Genomic DNA, 25,988 nt, shown 5'->3' with positions numbered 1-25,988 from the left:
TAGGACGTGTGGATGTGGCAGAACGGCCACGTCCTCTCCCAGCACCAGAGGGTCCACTAACACCACCACGACCATGTCCACGTCCGCGTCCCTTACTAGATGTTTTTCTCATTGTTATGGTTCACCACAACAACAAATATATTATTTGGCCCAATGTATTGTATTCAAATTCAGCGGGATATAAATTTGAGGCCTAGTATTTAGGCGCTGGGTGACCGGTATGGATTTAGTGACAGAATTAGACTTGGAAATGCACAGAAGCGTGTGTGTGAAGTTATTCTGAATGACCCTATGTGCACCTTCAATATGATCTACCCTTTTAGGGATAGATTTCAAATAGCTCTGATATAGCAGAAACGACTAAATTATGAAATTGCTAAATTGGGAATTGTATTTCAACCCAGAACAAAAAATGTGCTTTGACGGACACTAAATAACTTTCCCAGCCACAACAGGACAGCGGTAACGAGAGATTTAGCGGGATATAAATTTGAGGCCTAGTATTTAGGCGCTGGGTGACAGGTATGGGTTTAGTGACAGAATTAGATTTGGAAATGCACAGTAGCGGGTGTGTGAAGTTATTCTGAATGACCCTATGTGCACCTTGAATATTATATACCCTTTTAGGGATAGATTTCAAATAGCTCTGATATAGCAGAAACCACTAAATTATGAAATTGCTAAATTGGGAATTGTATTTCAACCCAGAACAAGAAATGTGCTTGAACGGACACTAAATAACTCGCCCAGCTACAGCACTAGGGACAGATTTAGCTGGATATAAATTTGAGGCCTAGTATTTAGGCGCTGGGTGACCGGTATGGATTTAGTGACAGAATTAGACTTGGAAATGCACAGAAGCGTGTGTGTGAAGTTATTCTGAATGACCCTATGTGCACCTTGAATATTATATACCCTTTTAGGGATAGATTTCAAATAGCTCTGATATAGCAGAAACCACTAAATTATGAAATTGCTAAATTGGGAATTGTATTTTAACCCAGAACAAGAAATGTGCTTGAACGGACACTAAATAACTCGCCCAGCTACAGCACTAAGGACAGATTTAGCGGGATATAAATTTGAGGCCTAGTATTTAGGCGCTGGGTGACAGGTATGGGTTTAGTGCCAGAATTAGACTTGGAAATACACAGTAGCGGGTGTGTGTGAAGTTATTCTGAATGACCCAATGTGCACCTTGAATATTATATACCCTTTTAGGGATAGATTTCAAATAGCTCTGATATAGCAGAAACCACTAAATTATGAAATTGCTAAATTGGGAATTGTATTTCAACCCAGAACAAGAAATGTGCTTGAACGGACACTAAATAACTCGCCCAGCTACAGCACTAAGGACAGATTTAGCGGGATATAAATTTGAGGCCTAGTATTTAGGCGCTGGGTGACAGGTATGGGTTTAGTGCCAGAATTAGACTTGGAAATACACAGTAGCGGGTGTGTGTGAAGTTATTCTGAATGACCCAATGTGCACCTTGAATATTATATACCCTTTTAGGGATAGATTTCAAATAGCTCTGATATAGCAGAAACCACTAAATTATGAAATTGCTAAATTGGGAATTGTATTTCAACCCAGAACAAGAAATGTGCTTGAACGGACACTAAATAACTCGCCCAGCTACAGCACTAAGGACAGATTTAGCGGGATATAAATTTGAGGCCTAGTATTTAGGCGCTGGGTGACAGGTATGGGTTTAGTGCCAGAATTAGACTTGGAAATACACAGTAGCGGGTGTGTGTGAAGTTATTCTGAATGACCCAATGTGCACCTTGAATATTATATACCCTTTTAGGGATAGATTTCAAATAGCTCTGATATAGCAGAAACCACTAAATTATGAAATTGCTAAATTGGGAATTGTATTTCAACCCAGAACAAGAAATGTGCTTGAACGGACACTAAATAACTCGCCCAGCTACAGCACTAAGGACAGATTTAGCGGGATATAAATTTGAGGCCTAGTATTTAGGCGCTGGGTGACAGGTATGGGTTTAGTGCCAGAATTAGACTTGGAAATACACAGTAGCGGGTGTGTGTGAAGTTATTCTGAATGACCCAATGTGCACCTTGAATATTATATACCCTTTTAGGGATAGATTTCAAATAGCTCTGATATAGCAGAAACCACTAAATTATGAAATTGCTAAATTGGGAATTGTATTTCAACCCAGAACAAGAAATGTGCTTGAACGGACACTAAATAACTCGCCCAGCTACAGCACTAGGGACAGATTTAGCTGGATATAAATTTGAGGCCTAGTATTTAGGCGCTGCGTGACAGGTATGGGTTTAGTGACAGAATTAGACTTGGAAATACACAGTAGCGGGTGTGTGTGAAGTTATTCTGAATGACCCAATGTGCACCTTGAATATTATATACCCTTTTAGGGATAGATTTCAAATAGCTCTGATATAGCAGAAACCACTAAATTATGAAATTGCTAAATTGGGAATTGTATTTCAACCCAGAACAAGAAATGTGCTTGAACGGACACTAAATAACTCGCCCAGCTACAGCACTAGGGACAGATTTAGCTGGATATAAATTTGAGGCCTAGTATTTAGGCGCTGGGTGACCGGTATGGATTTAGTGACAGAATTAGACTGGGATATGGCCAAAAAATAAACAGACTATTGCTGGTTAAATGCACTTGGTGTGACAGCTTCACCCTGATGTAGGCTTTAGCCAAAAAACAACCACACCATTGAGGGTTAAATGCACTTGGTGACAGGCGCAGCTTGCCCCTGATTTAGTATATGGCCAAAAAATGAACAGACTATTGCTGGTTAAATGCACTTGGTGTGACAGCTTCACCCTGATGTAGGCTTTAGCCAAAAAACAACCACACCATTGAGGGTTAAATGCACTTGGTGACAGGCGCAGCTTGCCCCTGATTTTGTATATGGCCAAAAAATGAACAGACTATTGCTGGTTAAATGCACTTGGTGTGACAGCTTCACCCTGATGTAGGCTTTAGCCAAAAAACAACCACACCATTGAGGGTTAAATGCACTTGGTCGCAGCTTGTGCTGGCGCACCACAAGACACAAAATGGCCGCCGATCACCCCAGAAAAATGTGACTGACAAACGGTCTGTGCAGCCTAAAAACAGTGAGCAATTGAGGATCAGCAGCTCAATGATCCACAGCTGCAGATCGATCAGTTAATCAAGTCCTTTGGAGGAGTTAATCTGCCTAATCTCGCCCTACTGTCGCAGCCGCAACCTCTCCCTACGCTAATCAGAGCAGAGTGACGGGCGGCGCTATGTGACTCCAGCTTAAATAGAGGCTGGGTCACATGGTGCTCTGGCCAATCACAGCCATGCCAATAGTAGGCATGGCTGTGATGGCCTCTTGGGGCAAGTAGTATGACGCTTGTTGATTGGCTGCTTTGCAGCCTTTCAAAAAGCGCCAAGAAAGCGTCACAAAAGCGCGAAGAAAGCGACGAACACCGAACCCGAACCCGGACTTTTACGAAAATGTCCGGGTTCGGGTCCGTGTCACGGACACCCCAAAATTCGGTACGAACCCGAACTATACAGTTCGAGTTCGCTCATCCCTATTGCCAATCACATAAAGTCATACATAGTATCTACTGATATTGCTTGTTGTAAACCAACGCATCAAGATATAGCAAGATTTAATTGAATAGTAATTCTCAATTTAACCAATAAAGTATTAAAGCTAAAGTAAACAGTTTTCATCATCACTATATCTAACATATAAATTATATAAACTAAATAAACTAAAGGTTAATACTTACCTGTGTATCAGCGCTCAATTGCAGATGATACGGGCCGGGATGAGGCAGGCGCTCACATGTCACTGTGCTGCGTCCCGGCACAGGCATGTGATTATGTCATCATGCCTGCCTGCACTGGGATTTTACTACCGCATAGGCCTCAGGCTTACTAGGCCTGAAGCCTATAGCGGTGACTATAGCGGGTACTATGCACTCCCGTTCCCCCCCCCTATTATAATCTGTAATTGTTCTTAAGCCCCTTGTGTGAATGCAGTGATTGTGTACATGCATGACCACCACTCTTTTCCTTGTTCAATAGTACTGCGCTTGGCTATCTCTGTCAGTTCTATAGAGTCAATGGAGAAATTTTCAAGCAGGCACAACAATGCTCCTTTCACACATGAAGATGCAGATCCTATTCTTGTGATCAGTGGAGGTCCCAACAGTCAGATGCCCAGCAATCATACATTTATCACCTATCCTGTGGTTATGATATTACGCATTTCCCATAGGTTTAAATTTGACATTCTGCGTGGTCCTTTCCATAGTCTGGCATGATTCTTCTCAATAATATTAATAATAACAACATGTCTAATACAACTTTATTTCTACCATCTTCTTTCTTAATTCATAGACTTCAATAAAGTCATTATGTTCATGTGAGGAGCAACTAGAAAGAAAACCAGTGGAGATAATAGCTCTCTGCTCAGTTGTCTGAAGCTGCTATATTTTAGACCACAAGCGAGCAGATACAGATAGATAAAAAAAGATGGAGATAACATATTCATATGCTAGAATAAGTTAACTGAAACTTTATATTTGCAACAACAGAGAAATATTCAGTCTTTTCCTGTTCTTTGAAAATATATTTGTCCGACGTTTAAAAAGATAGAATATAATCCCATACAAGTCAGGACATACTGTCCTCGATGAGACGGGAATGTCTGTTTCTTAAAAAATGGCCTGAAATTTATGAAGAGAAACATCACTTTCACAGTAAATGAACTGTAACTTACTTTTAGAAGCTGCTCGTAGATTAAATCTAGCCACTTGCATAGAATCAGCTTGAATTCTGAGTTCATAGCTTGTAGTATTTTCATAGTCCAGTGGCTTTACAACAGAGATAACCCCTGTCATGTTATCAATGGCAAACATACCTGTATAGAGGAGACAGGTTTAAGAAGATTATTTAAAAAAAAAAAAGAAAATCAAAGACTGAAAATGTTTAATGCAATCAAATTTATTACATTTTTAAAGGGGTTGTACCAGGTATTAAAGTTATCTCCTATCTACAATTTAGGGGATAAGTAACTAATCGGTGGGGGTCTGAATGCTGGGACCAGCCATCAATCCTGAGAACGGGGGTCCATCATTCTCTATGAGACAGTGGGAGATACAAATACAGTGCTCAGCTATTTCCAGTGGTCCCACAGAGAATGAATGGAGTGACAGGGTGCATTCTTGATTTGCCTCTCCGTCGGATGGAGGGAATAGGACTAGAGTTGAGCGAACACCTGGATGTTCGGGTTCGAGAAGTTCGGCCGAACTTCCCGAAAATGTTCGGGTTCGGGATCCGAACCCGATCCGAACTTCGTCCCGAACCCCATTGAATGGGGACCCGAACTTTTCGGCACTAAAAAGGCTGTAAAACAGCCCAGGAAAGGGCTAGAGGGCTGCAAAAGGCAGCAACATGTAGGTAAATCCCCTGCAAACAAATGTGGATAGGGAAATGAATTAAAATAAAAATTAAATAAATACAAATTAACCAAAATCAATTGGAGAGAGGTCCCATAGCAGAGAATCTGGCTTCCCGTCACCCACCACTGGAACAGTCCATTCTCAGATATTTAGGCCCCGGAACCCAGGCAGAGGAGAGAGGTCCCGTAACAGAGAATCTGGCTTCATGTCAGCAGAGAATTAGTATGCATGTCATAGCAGAGAATGAGGCTTCACGTCAGCCACCACTGCAACAGTCCATTGGCATATATTTAGGCACAGCACCCAGGCAGAGGAGAGAGGTCCCGTAACAGACAATCTGGCTTCATGTCAGCAGAGAATCAGTCTGCATGTCATAGCAGAGAATGAGGCTTCACGTCAGCCACCACTGCAACAGTCCATTGGCATAAGTTTAGGCCAAGCACCCAGGCAGAGGAGAGAGGTCCCGTAACAGACAATCTGGCTTCATGTCAGCAGAGAATTAGTCTGCATGTCATAGCAGAGAATGAGGCTTCACGTCACCCACCACTGCAACAGTCCATTGGCATATATTTAGGCCCAGCACCCAGGCAGAGGAGAGAGGTCCCGTAACAGACAATCTGGCTTCATGTCAGCAGAGAATCAGTCTGCATGTCATAGCAGAGAATGAGGCTTCACGTCAGCCACCACTGCAACAGTCCATTGTCATAAGTTTAGGCCAAGCACCCAGGCAGAGGAGAGAGGTCCCGTAACAGACAATCTGGCTTCATGTCAGCAGAGAATTAGTCTGCATGTCATAGCAGAGAATGAGGCTTCACGTCACCCACCACTGCAACAGTCCATTGGCATATATTTAGGCCCAGCACCCAGGCAGAGGAGAGAGGTCCCGTAACAGACGATCTGGCTTCATGTCAGCAGAGAATCAGTCTGCATGTCATAGCAGAGAATCAGGCTTCACGTCACCCACCACTGCAACAGTCCATTGTCATAAGTTTAGGCCAAGCACCCAGGCAGAGGAGAGAGGTCCCGTAACAGACAATCTGGCTTCATGTCAGCAGAGAATTAGTCTGCATGTCATAGCAGAGAATGAGGCTTCACGTCACCCACCACTGCAACAGTCCATTGGCATATATTTAGGCCCAGCACCCAGGCAGAGGAGACAGGTCCCGTAACAGACAATCTGGCTTCATGTCAGCAGAGAATCAGTCTGCATGTCATAGCAGAGAATGAGGCTTCACGTCAGCCACCACTGCAACAGTCCATTGGCATAAGTTTAGGCCAAGCACCCAGGCAGAGGAGAGAGGTCCCGTAACAGACAACATGGCTTCATGTCAGCAGAGAATTAGTCTGCATGTCATAGCAGAGAATGAGGCTTCACGTCACCCACCACTGCAACAGTCCATTGGCATATATTTAGGCCCAGCACCCAGGCAGAGGAGAGAGGTCCCGTAACAGACAATCTGGCTTCATGTCAGCAGAGAATCAGTCTGCATGTCATAGCAGAGAATGAGTCTTCACGTCACCCACCACTGCAACAGTCCATTGTCATAAGTTTAGGCCAAGCACCCAGGCAGAGGAGAGAGGTCCCGTAACAGACAATCTGGCTTCATGTCAGCAGAGAATTAGTCTGCATGTCATAGCAGAGAATGAGGCTTCACGTCACCCACCACTGCAACAGTCCATTGGCATATATTTAGGCCCAGCACCCAGGCAGAGGAGAGAGGTCCCGTAACAGACAATCTGGCTTCATGTCAGCAGAGAATCAGTCTGCATGTCATAGCAGAGAATGAGGCTTCACGTCAGCCACCACTGCAACAGTCCATTGGCATAAGTTTAGGCCAAGCACCCAGGCAGAGGAGAGAGGTCCCGTAACAGACAATCTGGCTTCATGTCAGCAGAGAATTAGTCTGCATGTCATAGCAGAGAATGAGGCTTCACGTCACCCACCACTGCAACAGTCCATTGGCATATATTTAGGCCCAGCACCCAGGCAGAGGAGAGAGGTCCCGTAACAGACAATCTGGCTTCATGTCAGCAGAGAATCAGTCTGCATGTCATAGCAGAGAATCAGGCTTCACGTCACCCACCACTGCAACAGTCCATTGTCATAAGTTTAGGCCAAGCACCCAGGCAGAGGAGAGAGGTCCCGTAACAGACAATCTGGCTTCATGTCAGCAGAGAATTAGTCTGCATGTCATAGCAGAGAATGAGGCTTCACGTCACCCACCACTGCAACAGTCCATTGGCATATATTTAGGCCCAGCACCCAGGCAGAGGAGAGAGGTCCCGTAACAGACAATCTGGCTTCATGTCAGCAGAGAATCAGTCTGCATGTCATAGCAGAGAATGAGGCTTCACGTCAGCCACCACTGCAACAGTCCATTGGCATATATTTAGGCCCAGCACCCAGGCAGAGGAGAGAGGTCCCGTAACAGAGGATCTGACTTCATGTCAGCAGAGAATTAGTCTGCATGTCATAGCAGAGAATGAGGCTTCACGTCAGCCACCACTGCAACAGTCCATTGGCATATATTTAGGCCCAGCACCCAGGCAGAGGAGAGAGGTCCCGTAACAGACAATCTGGCTTCATGTCAGCAGAGAATCAGTCTTCATATCATAGCAGAGAATCAGGCTTCACGTCACCCACCACTGTAAGAGTCCATTTTCATAAATTTAGGCCCAGCACCCAGGCAGAGGAGAGAGGTCCCGTAACAGACAATCTGGCTTCATGTCAGCAGAGAATTAGTCTGCATGTCATAGCAGAGAATGAGGCTTCACGTCACCCACCACTGCAACAGTCCATTGGCATATATTTAGGCCCAGCACCCAGGCAGAGGAGAGAGGTCCCGTAACAGACAATCTGGCTTCATGTCAGCAGAGAATCAGTCTGCATGTCATAGCAGAGAATGAGGCTTCACGTCAGCCACCACTGCAACAGTCCATTGGCATAAGTTTAGGCCAAGCACCCAGGCAGAGGAGAGAGGTCCCGTAACAGACAATCTGGCTTCATGTCAGCAGAGAATTAGTCTGCATGTCATAGCAGAGAATGAGGCTTCACGTCACCCACCACTGCAACAGTCCATTGGCATATATTTAGGCCCAGCACCCAGGCAGAGGAGAGAGGTCCCGTAACAGACAATCTGGCTTCATGTCAGCAGAGAATCAGTCTGCATGTCATAGCAGAGAATCAGGCTTCACGTCACCCACCACTGCAACAGTCCATTGTCATAAGTTTAGGCCAAGCACCCAGGCAGAGGAGAGAGGTCCCGTAACAGACAATCTGGCTTCATGTCAGCAGAGAATCAGTCTGCATGTCATAGCAGAGAATGAGGCTTCACGTCACCCACCACTGCAACAGTCCATTGGCATATATTTAGGCCCAGCACCCAGGCAGAGGAGAGAGGTCCCGTAACAGACAATCTGGCTTCATGTCAGCAGAGAATCAGTCTGCATGTCATAGCAGAGAATGAGGCTTCACGTCAGCCACCACTGCAACAGTCCATTGGCATATATTTAGGCCCAGCACCCAGGCAGAGGAGAGAGGTCCCGTAACAGAGGATCTGACTTCATGTCAGCAGAGAATTAGTCTGCATGTCATAGCAGAGAATCAGGCTTCACGTCAGCCACCACTGCAACAGTCCATTGGCATATATTTAGGCCCAGCACCCAGGCAGAGGAGAGAGGTCCCGTAACAGACAATCTGGCTTCATGTCAGCAGAGAATCAGTCTTCATATCATAGCAGAGAATCAGGCTTCACGTCACCCACCACTGTAAGAGTCCATTTTCATAAATTTAGGCCCAGCACCCAGGCAGAGGAGAGAGGTCCCGTAACAGACAATCTGGCTTCATGTCAGCAGAGAATTAGTCTGCATGTCATAGCAGAGAATGAGGCTTCACGTCAACCACCACTGCAACAGTCCATTGGCATATATTTAGGCCCAGCACCCAGGCAGAGGAGAGAGGTCCCGTAACAGACAATCTGGCTTCATGTCAGCAGAGAATCAGTCTGCATGTCATAGCAGAGAATGAGGCTTCACGTCAGCCACCACTGCAACAGTCCATTGGCATAAGTTTAGGCCAAGCACCCAGGCAGAGGAGAGAGGTCCCGTAACAGACAATCTGGCTTCATGTCAGCAGAGAATTAGTCTGCATGTCATAGCAGAGAATGAGGCTTCACGTCACCCACCACTGCAACAGTCCATTGGCATATATTTAGGCCCAGCACCCAGGCAGAGGAGAGAGGTCCCGTAACAGACAATCTGGCTTCATGTCAGCAGAGAATCAGTCTGCATGTCATAGCAGAGAATCAGGCTTCACGTCACCCACCACTGCAACAGTCCATTGTCATAAGTTTAGGCCAAGCACCCAGGCAGAGGAGAGAGGTCCCGTAACAGACAATCTGGCTTCATGTCAGCAGAGAATTAGTCTGCATGTCATAGCAGAGAATGAGGCTTCACGTCACCCACCACTGCAACAGTCCATTGGCATATATTTAGGCCCAGGCAGAGGAGAGAGGTCCCGTAACAGACAATCTGGCTTCATGTCAGCAGAGAATCAGTCTTCATATCATAGCAGAGAATCAGGCTTCACGTCACCCACCACTGTAAGAGTCCATTTTCATAAATTTAGGCCCAGCACCCAGGCAGAGGAGAGAGGTCCCGTAACAGAGGATCTGGTTTCATGTCAGCAGAGAATCATTCTGCATGTCATAGCAGAGAATCAGGCTTCACGTCACCCAACATTGGAACAGTCCATTGGCATATATTTAGGCCCCGGCACCCAGACAGAGGAGAGGTTCATTCAACTTTGGGTAGCCTCGCAATATAATGGTAAAATGAAAATAAAAATAGGATTGAATGAGGAAGTGCCCTGGAGTCCAATAATATATGGTTAAGGGGAGGTAGTTAATGTCTAATCTGGACGAGGGATGGACAGATCCTGTGGGATCCATGCCTGGTTCATTTTTATGAACGTCAGCTTGTCCACATTGGCTGTAGACAGGCGGCTGCGTTTGTCTGTAATGACGCCCCCTGCCGTGCTGAATACACGTTCAGACAAAACGCTGGCCGCCGAGCAGGCCAGCACCTCCAAGGCATAAAAGGCTAGCTCTGGCCACGTGGACAATTTAGAGACCCAGAAGTTGAATGGGGCCGAACCATCAGTCAGTACGTGGAGGGGTGTGCACATGTACTGTTCCACCATGTTAGTGAAATGTTGCCTCCTGCTAACACGTTGCGTATTTGGTGGTGGTGCAGTTAGCTGTGGCGTGTTGACAAAAGTTTTCCACATCTCTGCCATGCTAACCCTGCCCTCAAAGGAGCTGGCATTGACACAGCTGCCTTGGCGACCTCTTGCTCCTCCTCTGCCTTTGCCTTGGGCTTCCACTTGTTCCCCTGTGACATTTGGGAATGCTCTCAGTAGCGCGTCTACCAACGTGCGCTTGGTATGGTATGGATTTAGTGACAGAATTAGACTGGGATATGCACAGTAGCGTGTGTGTGTGAAGTTATTCTGAATGACCCTATGTGCACCTTGAATATTATATACCCTTTTAGGGATAGATTTCAAATAGCTCTGATATAGCAGAAACCACTAAATTATGAAATTGCTAAATTGGGAATTGTATTTCAACCCAGAACAAAAAATGTGCTTTGACGGACACTGAATAACTTTCCCAGCCACAACAGGACAGCGGTAACGAGAGATTTAGCGGGATATAAATTTGAGGCCTAGTATTTAGGCGCTGGGTGACCGGTATGGATTTAGTGACAGAATTAGACTGGGATATGCACAGTAGCGTGTGTGTGAAGTTATTCTGAATGACCCTATGTGCACCTTGAATATTATATACCCTTTTAGGGATAGATTTCAAATAGCTCTGATATAGCAGAAACCACTAAATTATGAAATTGCTAAATTGGGAATTGTATTTCAACCCAGAACAAAAAATGTGCTTTGACGGACACTAAATAACTTTCCCAGCCACAACAGGACAGCGGTAACGAGAGATTTAGCGGGATATAAATTTGAGGCCTAGTATTTAGGCGCTGGGTGACCGGTATGGATTTAGTGACAGAATTAGACTTGGAAATGCACAGTAGCGGGTGTGTGAAGTTATTCTGAATGACCCTATGTGCACCTTGAATATTATATACCCTTTTAGGGATAGATTTCAAATAGCTCTGATATAGCAGAAACCACTAAATTATGAAATGGCTAAATTGGGAATTGTATTTCAACCCAGAACAAAAAATGTGCTTTGACGGACACTAAATAACTTTCCCAGCCAAAACAGGACAGCGGTAACGAGAGATTTAGCGGGATATAATTTGAGGCCTAGTATTTAGGCGCTGGGTGACCGGTATGGATTTAGTGACAGAATTAGACTGGGATATGGCCAAAAAATAACCACACTATTGCTGGTTAAATGCACTTGGTGTGACAGCTTGACCAACCACACTACTGAGGGTTAAATGCACTTGGTGACGGGCGCAGCTTGCCCCTGATGTAGTATATGGCCAAAAAATGAACAGACTATTGCTGGTTAAATGCACTTGGTGTCACAGCTTGACCAACCACACTACTGAGGGTTAAATGCACTTGGTGACGGGCGCAGCTTGCCCCTGATGTAGTATATGGCCAAAAAATGAACAGACTATTGCTGGTTAAATGCACTTGGTGACGGGCGCAGCTTGCCCCTGATTTAGTATATGGCCAAAAAATGAACAGACTATTGCTGGTTAAATGCACTTGGTGACGGGCGCAGCTTGCCCCTGATTTAGTATATGGCCAAAAAATGAACAGACTATTGCTGGTTAAATGCACTTGGTGTGATAGCTTGACCAACCACACTACTGAGGGTTAAATGCACTTGGTGACGGGCGCAGCTTGCCCCTGATGTAGTATATGGCCAAAAAATAAACAGACTATTGCTGGTTAAATGCACTTGGTGTGACAGCTTCACCCTGATGTGGGCTTTAGCCAAAAAACAACCACACCATTGAGGGTTAAATGCACTTGGTGACAGGCGCAGCTTGCCCCTGATGTAGTATATGGCCAAAGAATAAACAGACTATTGCTGGTTAAATGCACTTGGTGTGACAGCTTCACCCTGATGTAGGCTTTAGCCAAAAAACAACCACACCATTGAGGGTTAAATGCACTTGGTGACAGGCGCAGCTTGCCCCTGATGTAGTATATGGCCAAAGAATAAACAGACTATTGCTGGTTAAATGCACTTGGTGTGACAGCTTCACCCTGATGTAGGCTTTAGCCAAAAAACAACCACACCATTGAGGGTTAAATGCACTTGGTCGCAGCTTGTGCTGGCGCACCACAAGACACAAAATGGCCGCTGATCACCCCAGAAAAAAGTGACTGACAAACGGTCTGGGCAGCCTAAAAACAGTGAGCAATTGAGTATCAGCAGCTCACTGACCCACAGCTGCAGATCGATCAATAATCAAGTCCTTTGGAGGAGTTAATCTGCCTAATCTCGCCCTACTGTCGCAGCCGCAACCTCTCCCTACGCTAATCAGAGCAGAGTGACGGGCGGCGCTATGTGACTCCAGCTTAAATAGAGGCTGGGTCACATGGTGCTCTGGCCAATCACAGCCATGCCAATAGTAGGCATGGCTGTGATGGCCTCTTGGGGCAAGTAGTATGACGCTTGTTGATTGGCTGCTTTGCAGCCTTTCAAAAAGCGCCAAGAAAGCGTCACAAAAGCGCCAAGAAAGCGACGAACACCGAACCCAAACCCGGACTTTTACGAAAATGTCCGGGTTCGGGTCCGTGTCACGGACACCCCAAAATTCGGTACGAACCCGAACTATACAGTTCGAGTTCGCTCATCCCTAAATAGGACCACTGTTTTTGGGATTGGTGAGGGTCTCAATATTGGGACCCCTATTATTCAGTTAATTATCTGCTAAGCTTTGGATAGGGGATAACTTTAAACAGTGGGGCAACCCTTTTAATCCTGATAATTTAAACAATTACCCAAGTTATTCAATTTGCAATAAAAAAAAAAAACAAACACTTTTTAATCAATAAGGTAAACACACAGAGTTTATGAAGTCTCTTCATTAAAGAGGGATTTTTTGAGATAGAGTTTTACTTCACTACCTTTGCAGTAATTAAAATACAGAACCAGCAGTCTTGGATACAAGAGAGATGTCTATTGGAAAATTACAGTATTTTCCCTGTTATCACTAAACAAAAATTAATTTACTGCTCTGTTAAAGGGTTGAATCCGCATAGACACTATCTTTAACCCCTTAAGGACACAGTCATTTTTCACCTTAAAGATTAGGCCATTTTTTGCAAATCTGACATGTGTCACTTTATGTGGTGATAACTTTAAAACTACTGTTGAGCGAATCCGAACTGCAAAGTTCAGGTCCGTACCGAACCTTAAGATTTTTGGTACCCGGACACGATCCTGAACTTTGTCGGAAAAATTTTGGTTATAGTTCAGTGTTCAGGCAATTAATAAAACATGTTGAAAGGCTGCAGGAGAGTTTGGCACATGTCCTTATGCCACTGAGGATTGCAGGATGTTTCTCTTTGCCTCCTGTTGTCTCCTCTTTCTACTCTGCTTCCATCTCTACCGCCTCCTCATCTGGTCAGCGTGACACCTTCACCACCAACTTCAGCACAGCCAGGGGGTAACGACAGCAGGCTGTTTTGAAACTCATCTGTTTGGGGGAAAAAACCCACACCGTGCAGGAGCTATGGACGGGCATGGCACAACAGACCCAAGAGTGGTTGGTGCCACTGAGCCTCAAGCCTGGCCTGGTGGTGTGCAATAATGGGCAAAATATCATAGCAGCTCTGGGCCTTTTTGACGCACATCCCTTGCCTGGCGCATGTGCTGAATTTGGTGGTGAAGACGTTTCTGAAAAATTACAGCGATATGTCAGAGCTGCTGCAGAAAATGTGGTCCGTCTATGCGCGCCTTCCCGCTCAACACCTTATATTCAACGTGACCACAATAGTGAAATCCTTTTTGCACATGCTGGAGAGACTGTACGAGCAGCAGCTAACAATAGTGGAGTTTCAGCTGCAGCACGCATGGGTGAGTCGCTCTGCGGAACAGCACCACTTCACCATCAACGAGTGGGCCTCCATGAGGGACGTTTGTGCCATGTTGTGCTGTTTCGAATACTCCACCAACATGGCCAGTGCCGATGACACAGTCCTCAGCGTTACTATCCCACTTCTATGTCTCCTTGAAAAAACGCTTCGACCGATGATGAAAGAGGATGTGGCACAGGAGGAAGAGGAGGAGGAAGAGGGACCATTTTCACGGTTATCAGGCCAGTAATTCACAAGTGGCTCAGAGGGTGGGTCCCTGCACCAACAGAGGCCAGGTACACAATTGTCCAGCCATGGCACAGTTCTGAAGGATCATGAGGAGGGGTATGATTATGAGGAGGAACCATGTTCAAAGCAGGTTGGCACCCAAAGCAGCCCATGGGCATCACTGGAGCGTGGCTGGGGGGACACAGAGGACACAGACGATTCACCTCCCACAGAGGGCAGCTTTTTTTTGCCTCTGGGCAGCCTGGCACACATGAGCGACTACATGCTGCAGTGGCTGCGCAACGACCTCCGAGTTGCCCACATTCTAACCAGTGCTGATTACTGGGTGGCCACCCTGCTGGATCCCCGCTACAAGGACAACGTGCTGTCCTTAATTCCGTCACTAGAGCGTGATCGGAAGATGCTCGAGTACAACCGCGCGCTGGTAGACACGCTGGTAGACTGCTGATGGAATTCCCACATGACGGGGGGCTCAGTGGAAGCACAAGGTGAAGGCAGAGAAGAAGGAATAAGTTGGCAATGCAGCTGGGGCACCACCAGCACCTCAGAAGTGAGGATTAACATGGTAGAAATGTGGAAAAGCTTTGCCAGCACCACCAGCTAATATGGAAAATCTTAGCAGGAGGCAGCATTTCAGCAACATGGTGGAACAGTACATGTGCACACGCCTACAAGTACTGACTGATCGGTCTGCCCCATTCAACTTCTGGGTCTCCAGATTAGGCACATGGCCTGAGCTTGCCCTTTACGCCTTGGAGGTTCTGGCCTGCCCTGCGATCAGTGTATTGTCCGAACGTGAGCTCAGCGCGGCCGGAGTGGTGATCCCAGACAAGCGCAGCTGCCTGCCCACAGCCAATGTGCTTGCATTCATTAAACTGAACCAGGCATGGATCCCACAAGACTTGTCCGTTCCTTGTGCAGAATAGACAAGTATACCTGCCGCACCCAGCCATTGTTATACTCCAGCGCACTTTCTCTTAGTTTTCTTTTTTATATTTCCCAATGTTTTATATTTCCCATAAATAAATAAAATAAATAAATGGAAAAACTACAAAAATAGTGTTGGTTACCTCCTCCTCCTCTACCACCGCTTCAACCTTCACCGCCACGTCCACCGCCTACTCAACCACCTACTCCACTTTGACCTCTACCTCCTAGCTCAAAATCATATATATATTTTTTTTTATTCTATGTTATTTTAATTTATTTCCCTCTCCACATTTGTTTGCAGGGCAAGTGTTCTGCTCTTACCCCTATTTTGCTTCCTTTTGAAGTCTTCTAGCCCTTTCTATGACTTTTTTATAGCCATTTTTGTGCCCCAAAGTTCAGGTCCCCTTGACTTCAATGGGGTTCGGGTTTGGGGCCAAGTTTGGGTCCCAAATCCGAACTTTGCAGGAGAGTTCGGCCGAACCTGGCGCACCCGAACTTCCAGGTGTTCGCTCAACCCTATTTAAAATGCTTTTACTTATCCAAGCCATTCTAAAATAGTTTTTTTTTTACACATATTGTACTTTATGACAGTGGTAAATTTCAAGTCAAAATATTTTATTATTATTTATGAAAAATATAAAATTTACCAAAAATTAGGAAAAATGTCCAGAAAAACTTTCCAAATTAAAATTTCTCTACTTTTAAAATAGATATTACTTTATATTTCCCATATGTCTGCTTCATGTTTGGATCATTTTGTAAATGACATTTCATTTTTTGGGGATGTGAGAAGGCTTAGAAATTTAGAAGCAAGTATTAACATTGTAAAGAAAATTTCCAAAACCACTTTTTAAGTACCAGATCAGTTATGAAGTCATTTTGAGGGGCTTACATTTTAGAAACCACCCATAAATCACCCGATCTTATAAACTACACCGCTCAAGCTATTCAAAACTGATTTTACAAACTTTGTTAACCCTTTAGGTGACCCACAAGAATTGAAGAAAAATAGTGCAAACATTTTTACATTTTACTTTTTTTTAGCAGATTTTCCATTTTAATCCATTTTTCCTGCAACACATCAAGGGTTAACAGATCAACAAACTAGACTCAACATTTATTGCCCTAATTTACAGAAACACCCGTATGTGGTCAGAAAACGGATGTATGGGCGCACAGCACGGTTCATAATGAAAGGAGCACCATATGGCTTTTGGAGAGCAAATTTAGCTCGAATGGTATTTGCGAGCTATATGAAGACACCCTGAGGTGGCCCTACAGTGGAAAAAAAACAAAAATACACCCTTTTGTAAACTAAACCCCTCAATAAATCTTTTAAGGTGTGCAGTGAACACTTTGACCTCAATGGTGTTTCCTAGAATTAGCAAACACTTGGCAGTGAAAATGAAAAATTTTTCAAGAAAAAGTTCCTTTACAACCACATTTTCCACTTTCCCAAAGGGTAACATGGAAAAGTTCACCCACATTTTGTTCCCCATTTTTCCCCGAATACGGCAACACCTCATATGTGCTCAAAAACTGATGTATGGGTGCACAGCAGTGCTCTAGAGTCAAACTGCAAAATATGTATTTTACTGGCCTGAATTGCCAGACATGGATTTTAGGTGCCATATCGCATTCAGTGACATCATTTTGGAAAGTGAACCCCAGTATGAACCCCTAACAGGGGTGTGTATGTTGTGTTTTAACACATGAAGGGGCTTGTAATAAATTAGAAATACAGAGAAAAAGAGTAGAATAAAAAGCATTAAAAAAGTACAGTATTGTGTGCGTGCAAAAGTCTACACTAATACTACCTAACTAAAATTGATTTCTATATATATGTATGTGGAGATTTATAGATAGATAGATAGATAGATAGATAGATAGATAGATAGATAGATGGATTGATATAACTAACTACATATAACTTTAAAAAAAAATATAAAATCTGCACAGTAAACTGAGCAGACCGGTCAGAATTTTTTTTTTTCTGATCAGCGCTCAGCAGGTGCAGGACGCACACACGCACACAGATATTATGTGTGTGCAAAAATTTACACTAACACTACCTAAAATGAATTTTTATGTAACATTAAATATATTTTTTTTTACTGAAAAAAAAAAACTTAAAAAAACCTGAGCATAAAATCAACCAGTAAAAAAATATGGTACTTATTTGTGCTAAGGGTTGCAGGACGCATATAAGCTGACAGTTGGTGCGTTCTTGCTGACACTGCAGTATACAAATTTACTGCAGATACAAAAAAAGAACACTAGATAAAAATGTGTGTGTGTATATATATATATATATATATATATATAGTAACAAAGTTAAGGGTATGGTCTGGGAAAACAGGTATTTTTCTCCCAGCATGTGCAGGTGGGGTCAAGCACGGGACTGGATTTTAGGTGCCAGTCCGGGGTTTGGCAACAACTAGCTGCCTTTAAAAGACAGCTGGGTTCAGAAGAAGGGATATCTGTTTTTTGGGATCTGAGGCTTGTGCCGAGTTGGAGGGCTGAGACCTGGGTGTAGGGGAAACAGGCCTCCTGAAGTGAAGCCTGCTTATGGACTTGACGAGGCAGAACTGCCAGCAGGGTGTAAACGATCACCCAGGAGATAAGGTGACTTTCTTGCTTTATGAACTTTTCGTGTGTTTGAACAAACACCAAGACTGCAAAGTGACTTGTGTTTTGTGCTATACCTTATGTGTGAATAAACACTGAAGTTTGGCTTTTCAAACTGGTTTTGGCCTCTGTACCGCATCCGCTTACCCTGCCTATCAGAGCAAATCCCCACACTATATACATATATATATATATATATATATATATATATATATATATATATTTACTTCTTAAAAAAATAAAATAAGGCACAGATGAAATAAAAAATACCTGCACCCAAAAAATTAGCCAAGGTGCTGAACAGTGAAGTACGAACGGATCACAGCTCGCACACAGAAAAAGTGGTGCAGAGCAGGGGAAAAAAGGTAGATAAAAGTGACAAAAAAAAAAGTCACAATTTGTTAGTCATTGGCAAAGTCAGACAAGGGGAAGGGGGGGATAGGGACAGGGATTAGGGCTTTGGAAGAGGGGGTGGATTAAGGATCTGGTACTTCTGCTGCTGCAAAAAAAAATAAAGAAAATCACTGCAACAGATGTTCCAGATGTTCTTTTTCTTTTCTTATTTTCACAGGTTGAAGTAAGAGGTGGTGGTGCACCACAAGTCCCAGCAGGGCAGATTTAAAGCACAGAGGTGCACAGGTCAACTCTGTATGCAGTCTCAAGCTAGTAGGGCTGCATGCAGAGGGATTCTTCCGGTTCCTTCTGATGCTGTAGCGCTGCCATTGGCTAGAGCGTTGTTCCAGCCAATCGTAGTGCTGGCAGGGGACGCCAAATGCTGGAGTCCCCTGCACCAGTCACCTCCACGTGACATTCCCCCCAACTGCCCCTTCTGCTCCATACTGCTTCTGGCGCTTTCATGTGCTGGTCCTCATTGACCGGCCAATAGCAGTGCTTGGAGCTGCAGGGGGGGTGGAAATACATCATGCTGCCCTTATCCAGCATGGATGCCTGGTGGTAAGAGCAGCCATCCAGCCCAGATTCCCCCGCTGTCTTCTCCTAGAACCTTAAGTCATGTCCATCTGTGCCGTACATGTACAGCGCGGGTCCTCTACGGGTTAATACTGGAGCGACTGGCAAAAAGTTGGCTGTTTTCTGATCATTTTTTCCTGCAGTGAGACTATTCAAATAAATTGCACTCAGTGTAATACATGAACCACTACAGTGTGGAGTGTTCCCTCGCATGTAAGTGAATGACTTGACTATTTTTTGTAACCCCTGAAAGGTGATTTTCTAACAGTGTATCCATTTTTAATGGATGCTAGATGGGTGCACACCTGTCTAAATTGACAAAAAACTGCCATGTCATTAGCCCCATAGACTTTAATTGGTTGTACAAAAAGCTGTGTGACGGCTATTACTTACATTTTTCCTATTTTTCTCATTCGTGTGGATGAGCAGTGATGGCCAGTTCGCAGTGTTCGCTGACAAACACATGCAATCTGCCATCTTTATTCCCAAGTCCGGCGATGCAAAGGTAAGTCCTTACCTGTGCCTGCGCCGCAAGCCGCTCTGAAACACATGCGGTCACCGGGAGCAGGCATATCCGAGAACAGCCCGATGAAGGCTGTTCCCGGAACTGCCTGCTCCCGGTGACCGCATGTGTTTCAGAGCGGCTCGCGGCGCAGGCACAGGTAAGGACTTACCTTTGCATCGCCGGACTTGGGAATAAAGATGGCAGATCACATGTGTTCGTCAGCGAACACTGCGAACTGGCCATCACTGTGCATAAGACCTTAGTCCTCTGCTGTCTTAATAATAATAGGATGACACTGTTGATAATTAGTGATGAGCGGGAGGTGCCATATTCGATTTCGCGATATTTCGCGAATATTCGAATGAATATTCGTGTTATATTCATCGAAATCGAATATTCGTAATTATTCCAATTATCACGAATAATATACGAATTATTTTTTTTCGCGTATTGCGATTATTTATCTTGATAGTATAAGGCAACGTTCCTATGCTAATTGACTATGGCTAGGCTAATATGTGTATTTTACGAAATTTCGTGATTTGCTCTAACTTCGTCTCTTAGAATATTACGAATATTCTAAAAGACGAAGTTAGAGCAATATTACGAAATTTCGTAAAATACACATATAGATTGTAATTTAGCTAATATACTGCTATAATCCCTTTTTTTGCCTCTAATTTTTTTTTTGCCTCTTCTGAACTTAAGTTTTGTAAATTATGTACACTATTAAAAAATAATACTATAGCAGTATATTAGCTTAAATACAATCTATGTGTATTTTACGAAATTTCGTAATATTGCTCTAACTTCGTCTTTTAGAATATTCGTAATATTCTAAAAGACGAAGTTAGAGCAATATTAAGAACATTTGCAAAAGCCGAAATTGCGATGCGAGTAATATAATACGAAATAATCGCATGAAGATTTCAACTTAGCACTGCTATATTCCATATTCTAGCCTAATATGGAATATAGCTGTGCTAAGTTAGCACTGCTATATTCCATACTAGGCTAGAATATGGAATATAGCAGTGCTAAGTTGAAATCTTCATGCGATTATTTCGTATTATATTACTCGCATCGCAATTTCGGCTTTTGCAAATGTTCTTAATATTGCTCTAACTTCGTCTTTTAGAATATTACGAATATTCTAAAAGACGAAGTTAGAGCAATATTACGAAATTTCTAAAAGACGAAGTTAGAGCAATATTACGAAATTTCGTAAAATACACATAGATTGTATTTAAGCTAATATACTGCTATAGTAATATTTTTTAACAGTGTACATATTTTACAAAACTTAAGTTCAGAAGAGGCAAAAAAAATTAGAGGAAAAAAAAGGGATTATAGCACTATACAGACGTGGACAAAATTGTTGGTACCCTTTGGTCAATGAAAGAAAAAGTCACAATGGTCACAGAAATAACTTTAATCTGACAAAAGTAATAATAAATTAAAATTCTATAAATGTTAACCAATGAAAGTCAGACATTGTTTTTCAACCATGCTTCAACAGAATTATGTAAAAAAATAAACTCATGAAACAGGCATGGACAAAAATGATGGTACCCCTAGAAAACACAGAACATAATGTGACCAAAGGGACATGTTAATTCAAGGTGTGTCCACTAATTAGCATCACAGGTGTCTACAACCTTGTAATCAGCCATTGGGCCTATATATATGGCTCCAGGTAATCACTGTGTTGTTTGGTGATATGGTGTGTACCACACTCGACATGGACCAGAGGAAGCAAAGGAAAGAGCTGTCTCAAGAGATCAGAAAGAAAATTATAGACAAGCATGTTAAAGGTAAAGGCTATAAGACCATCTCCAAGCAACTAGATGTTCCTGTGAGTACAGTTGCACATATTATTCATAAGTTTAAGATCCATGGGACTGTAGCCAACCTCCCTGGACGTGGCCGCAGGAGGAAAATTGATGACAAATCTAAGAGACGGATAATCCGAATGGTAACAAAAGAGCCTAGAAAGACTTCTAAAGAGATTCAAGGTGAACTTCATGCTCAAGGAACATCAGTGTCAGATCGCACCATCCGTCGTTGTTTGAGCCAAAGTGGACTACATGGGAGACGACCAAGGAGGACACCATTGTTGAAAACGAATCATAAAAAAGCAAGACTGGAATATGCCAAACTACATGTTGACAAGCCACAAAGCTTCTGGGAGAATGTCCTGTGGACAGATGAGACAGAAATCGAAGTTTTTGCCAAGGCACATCAGCTGTATGTTCACAGACGAAAAAATGAAGCATATCAAGAAAAGAACACTGTCCCTACTGTGAAACATGGAGGAGGCTCTGTTATGTTCTGGGGCTGCTTTGCTGCGTCTGGCACAGGGTGTCTTGAATCTGTGCAGGGTACAATGAAATCTCAAGACTATCAAGGAATTCTAGAGAGAAATGTACTAGCCAGTGTCAGAAAGCTTGGTCTCAGTCGCAGGTCATGGGTCTTGCAACAGGACAATGACCCAAAACACACCGCTAAAAACACCCAAGAATGGCTAAGAGGAAAAAATTGGACTATTCTAAAGTGGCCTTCTATGAGCCCTGACCTCAATCCTATTGAGCATCTTTGGAAGGAGCTGAAACATGCAGTCTGGAAAAGGCACCCTTCAAACCGGACACAACTGGAGCAGTTTGCTCATGAGGAGTGGGCCAAAATACCTGCTGAGAGGTGCAGATGTCTCATTGACAGTTACAGGAAGCGTTTGATTGCAGTGATTGCCTCAAAAGGTTGCGCAACAAAATATTAAGTTAGGGGTACCATCATTTTTGTCCATGCCTGTTTCATGAGTTTATTTTTTTACATAATTCTGTTGAAGCATGGTTGAAAAACAATGTCTGACTTTCATTGGTTAACATTTATAGAATTTTAATTTATTATTACTTTTGTCAGATTAAAGTTATTTCTGTGACCATTGTGACTTTTTCTTTCATTGACCAAAGGGTACCAACAATTTTGTCCACGTCTGTATAAGCTAAATTACAATCTATATGTGTATTTTACGAAATTTCGTAATATTGCTCTAACTTCGTCTTTTAGAATATTCGTAATATTCTAAAAGACGAAGTTAGAGCAATATTAAGAACATTTGCAAATTTCGCAAGTTGCGATGCGAGTAATATAACACGAAATAATCGCATGAAGATTTCAACTTAGCACTGCTATATTCCATATTCTAGCCTAGTATGGAATACAGCAGTGCTAACTTAGCACAGCTATATTCCATATTAGGCTAGAATATGGAATATAGCAGTGCTAAATTGAAATCTTCATGCGATTATTTCGTGTTATATTACTCGCATCGCAACTTGCGAAATTTCGTAAAATACACATATAGATTAGATTGTAATTTAGCTAATATGGAATATAGCAGTAAGTTGAAAACGCCACTGACTGGAGCAGCCAGGAAGCCAGGAATCCAAAGGACAGGTAAGAACAACTTTAGAGAAGTGGGAAAGAAAAAAAATATTATAATAAAAAAAAAAAAATACGAATATTCGAATTCGCGAATATATAGAACGATATTCAAAATATTCGCGAAATCTCGAAATTGCGATATTCGAGAAAAAAATTCGTAATTCGAATATTCGCGCTCAACACTATTGATAATGCCTTAGTCTACACAGCAAAGCTGTAAGCTGCAGAGAAAAGAAAATGTCAACCTGGTGTATAGTGTGAAAAGTAGGATATTGCAGGATTTTGGAATTTTGGAAGGTCACAAACGCTTATGCTAAAACCCTGATTTCAAATAATATTCTCTCGTTTTTGGGTGATAGATCCTTTTAATGTTCATAATTTCATACTCTATATATTGCTAATTCAGTATATATGAATAAACACATTTATTTGGCCCAGATTTTTTTTTATTTTCCATATAAAATGTCGGTCACTTTGAAACCTATGAGTACTTTGTCACAGCACATTTCTTTGTAAGTAGTGGGTGCAATGACAGGATTGCATCACTCCCCGTCATTGTACCCCTCAGATGCCACATTCATAGCTGATCGCGGCATGTAACAGTAATAAGTTCTGCACAATAAGTTCTGTGAGGCCCATGCCAGGACACTGCGAGGGAGCCGACATGTGTATCCAGGGCGCATGCACAGGATTACGGGCGCTGCACAAACATTACGTCGGCAGAGAGGAGTGAATAAATTAGCAGTGGGGCAGTGCTGGGCTCCGAAGTAATGGGCGCAGCTGGGCTCCAACGACCGGAGGGACAGCCCCTTGGGCTCCTTATTGAGGTAATTTGCATATTAATAAAACCAATTTTATAGACAAATTACTAGACACAGGGCAGTAATACTAGTATATTTTAATGTAAATCATGGAGACTGATGTGGTGATGTTAATAGATCCGTAAGTGAAATCCAGGTGACAGTGTACCTTTAAGTCAAAATTTTTTCAAAATCTCAGATCTCACAATAAGGCCTCATGCACACGACCGTATTTTTTAACGTCCCGCAAAACATGGTTCCGTTGTACCGTGATCCGTGCCCGTTTTTTCTTCCGTGGGTCTGCCGTGATTTTTGGAGGATCCACGGACATGAAAAATGAAATAAAATTCTAAGGCCTCATGCACACGACCGTTGTGTGCATCCGTGGCCGTTGTGCCGTTTTCCGTTTTTTTTCACGGACCCATTGACCTGTCCTATTTTTTTCACGGCCAACGGTTCACGGGCCCATTCAAGTCAATGGGTCCGTGAAAGAACACGGATGCACACAAGATTGGCATCCGTGTCCGTAATCCGTGGCCGTAGGTTTTAGTTTCATACAGACGGATCCGAAGATCCGTCTGCATAAAAGCTTTTTCAGAGCTGAGTTTTCACTTTGTGAAAACTCAGATCCGACAGTATATTCTAACACAGAGGCGTTCCCATGGTGATGGGACGCTTCTAGTTAGAATACACTACAAACTGTGTACAAGACTGCCCCCTGCTGCCTGGCAGCACCCGATCTCTTACAGGGGGATATGATAGTACAATTAACCCCTTCAGGTGCGGCACCTGAAGGGGTTAATTGTACTATCATATCCCCCTGTAAGAGATCAGGGCTGCCAGGCAGCAGGGGGCAGACCCCCCCCCCTCCCCAGTTTGAATATCATTGTGCGGCCCCCCCCCCCTCCCCTGTTGTTAACTCGTTGGTGGCCAGTGTGCGCACCCCCCTCCCTCCCTCCCTCTATTGCGCGCACACTGGCCCCAATGCTATTATTACAATAGAGGGAGGGAGGGGGGGGGGGTTGGGGGGGCGCGCACACTGGCCCCAATGCTATTATTACAATAGAGGGAGGGAGGGGGGGTGGGGTTGGGGGGGCGCGCACACTGGCCCCAATGCTATTATTACAATAGAGGGAGGGAGGGGGGTGCGCACACTGGCCACCAACGAGTTAACAGGGGAGGGGGGGCCCACTGGCCACCAATGAGTTAAAAACAGGGGGGGGGGGTCTGCCCCCTGCTGCCTGGCAGCACCTGCCAGGCAGCAGGGGACAGTCATGTACACAGTTTTTTTGTATATTCTAACCTGAAGCGTCTCCATCACCATGGGAACGCCTCTGTGTTAGAATATACTGTCGGAAATGAGTTTCACGATGTAGCTCATATCCGACAGTATATTCTAACATAGAGGCGTTCCCATGGTGATGGGGACGCTACAAGTTAAAATATACCATCGGATTGGAGAAAACTCCAATCCGATGGTATAACAGAACTCCAGACTTTACATTGAAAGTCAATGGGGACGGATCAGTTTGAAATGGCACCATATTGTGTCAACATCAAACGGATCCGTCCCCATTGACTTGCATTGTAATTCAGGACGGATCCGTTTGGCTCCGCACGGCCAGGCGGACACCAAAATGACTTTTTTTTCATGTCCGTGGATCCTCCAAAAATCAAGAAAGACCCACGGACGGAAAAACGGTCACGGATCACGGACCCACGGACCCCGTTTTTGCGGGCCGTGAAAAAAAACTGTCGTGTGCATGAGGCCTTAGTCAAGTTTGCCATTGAAATGATAGGAAAAAACGGACACGGATCACGGACACGGATCACGGACACGGATGACAATCTTGGGTGCATCCGTGATTTTCACGGACCCATTGACTTGAATGGGCCCGTGAACCGTTGGCCGTGAAAAAAATAGG

At 43.8% G+C, this 25,988-nt stretch overlaps 1 protein-coding gene across 1 annotated transcript in view; it reads right to left on the bottom strand.

Annotated features, from left to right (window-relative positions):
• Nucleotides 1-25,988, bottom strand: part of PCDH15 (protocadherin related 15) — a 1,384,495-nt gene that overhangs the window by 294,359 nt on the left and 1,064,148 nt on the right. The window contains exon 24 of the mRNA XM_044299661.1: nt 4,784-4,924. Coding sequence (XP_044155596.1) covers nt 4,784-4,924 — 141 coding nt within the window. The remainder of the gene's footprint in view (nt 1-4,783; nt 4,925-25,988) is intronic.

Source organism: Bufo gargarizans, chromosome 6, assembly GCF_014858855.1.
Source record: "Bufo gargarizans isolate SCDJY-AF-19 chromosome 6, ASM1485885v1, whole genome shotgun sequence".
Taxonomy (NCBI): Eukaryota; Metazoa; Chordata; class Amphibia; order Anura; family Bufonidae; genus Bufo; species Bufo gargarizans.
Note: the sequence above shows the minus strand (reverse complement) of the source record. Positions and strands in the feature narration are given on the sequence as shown.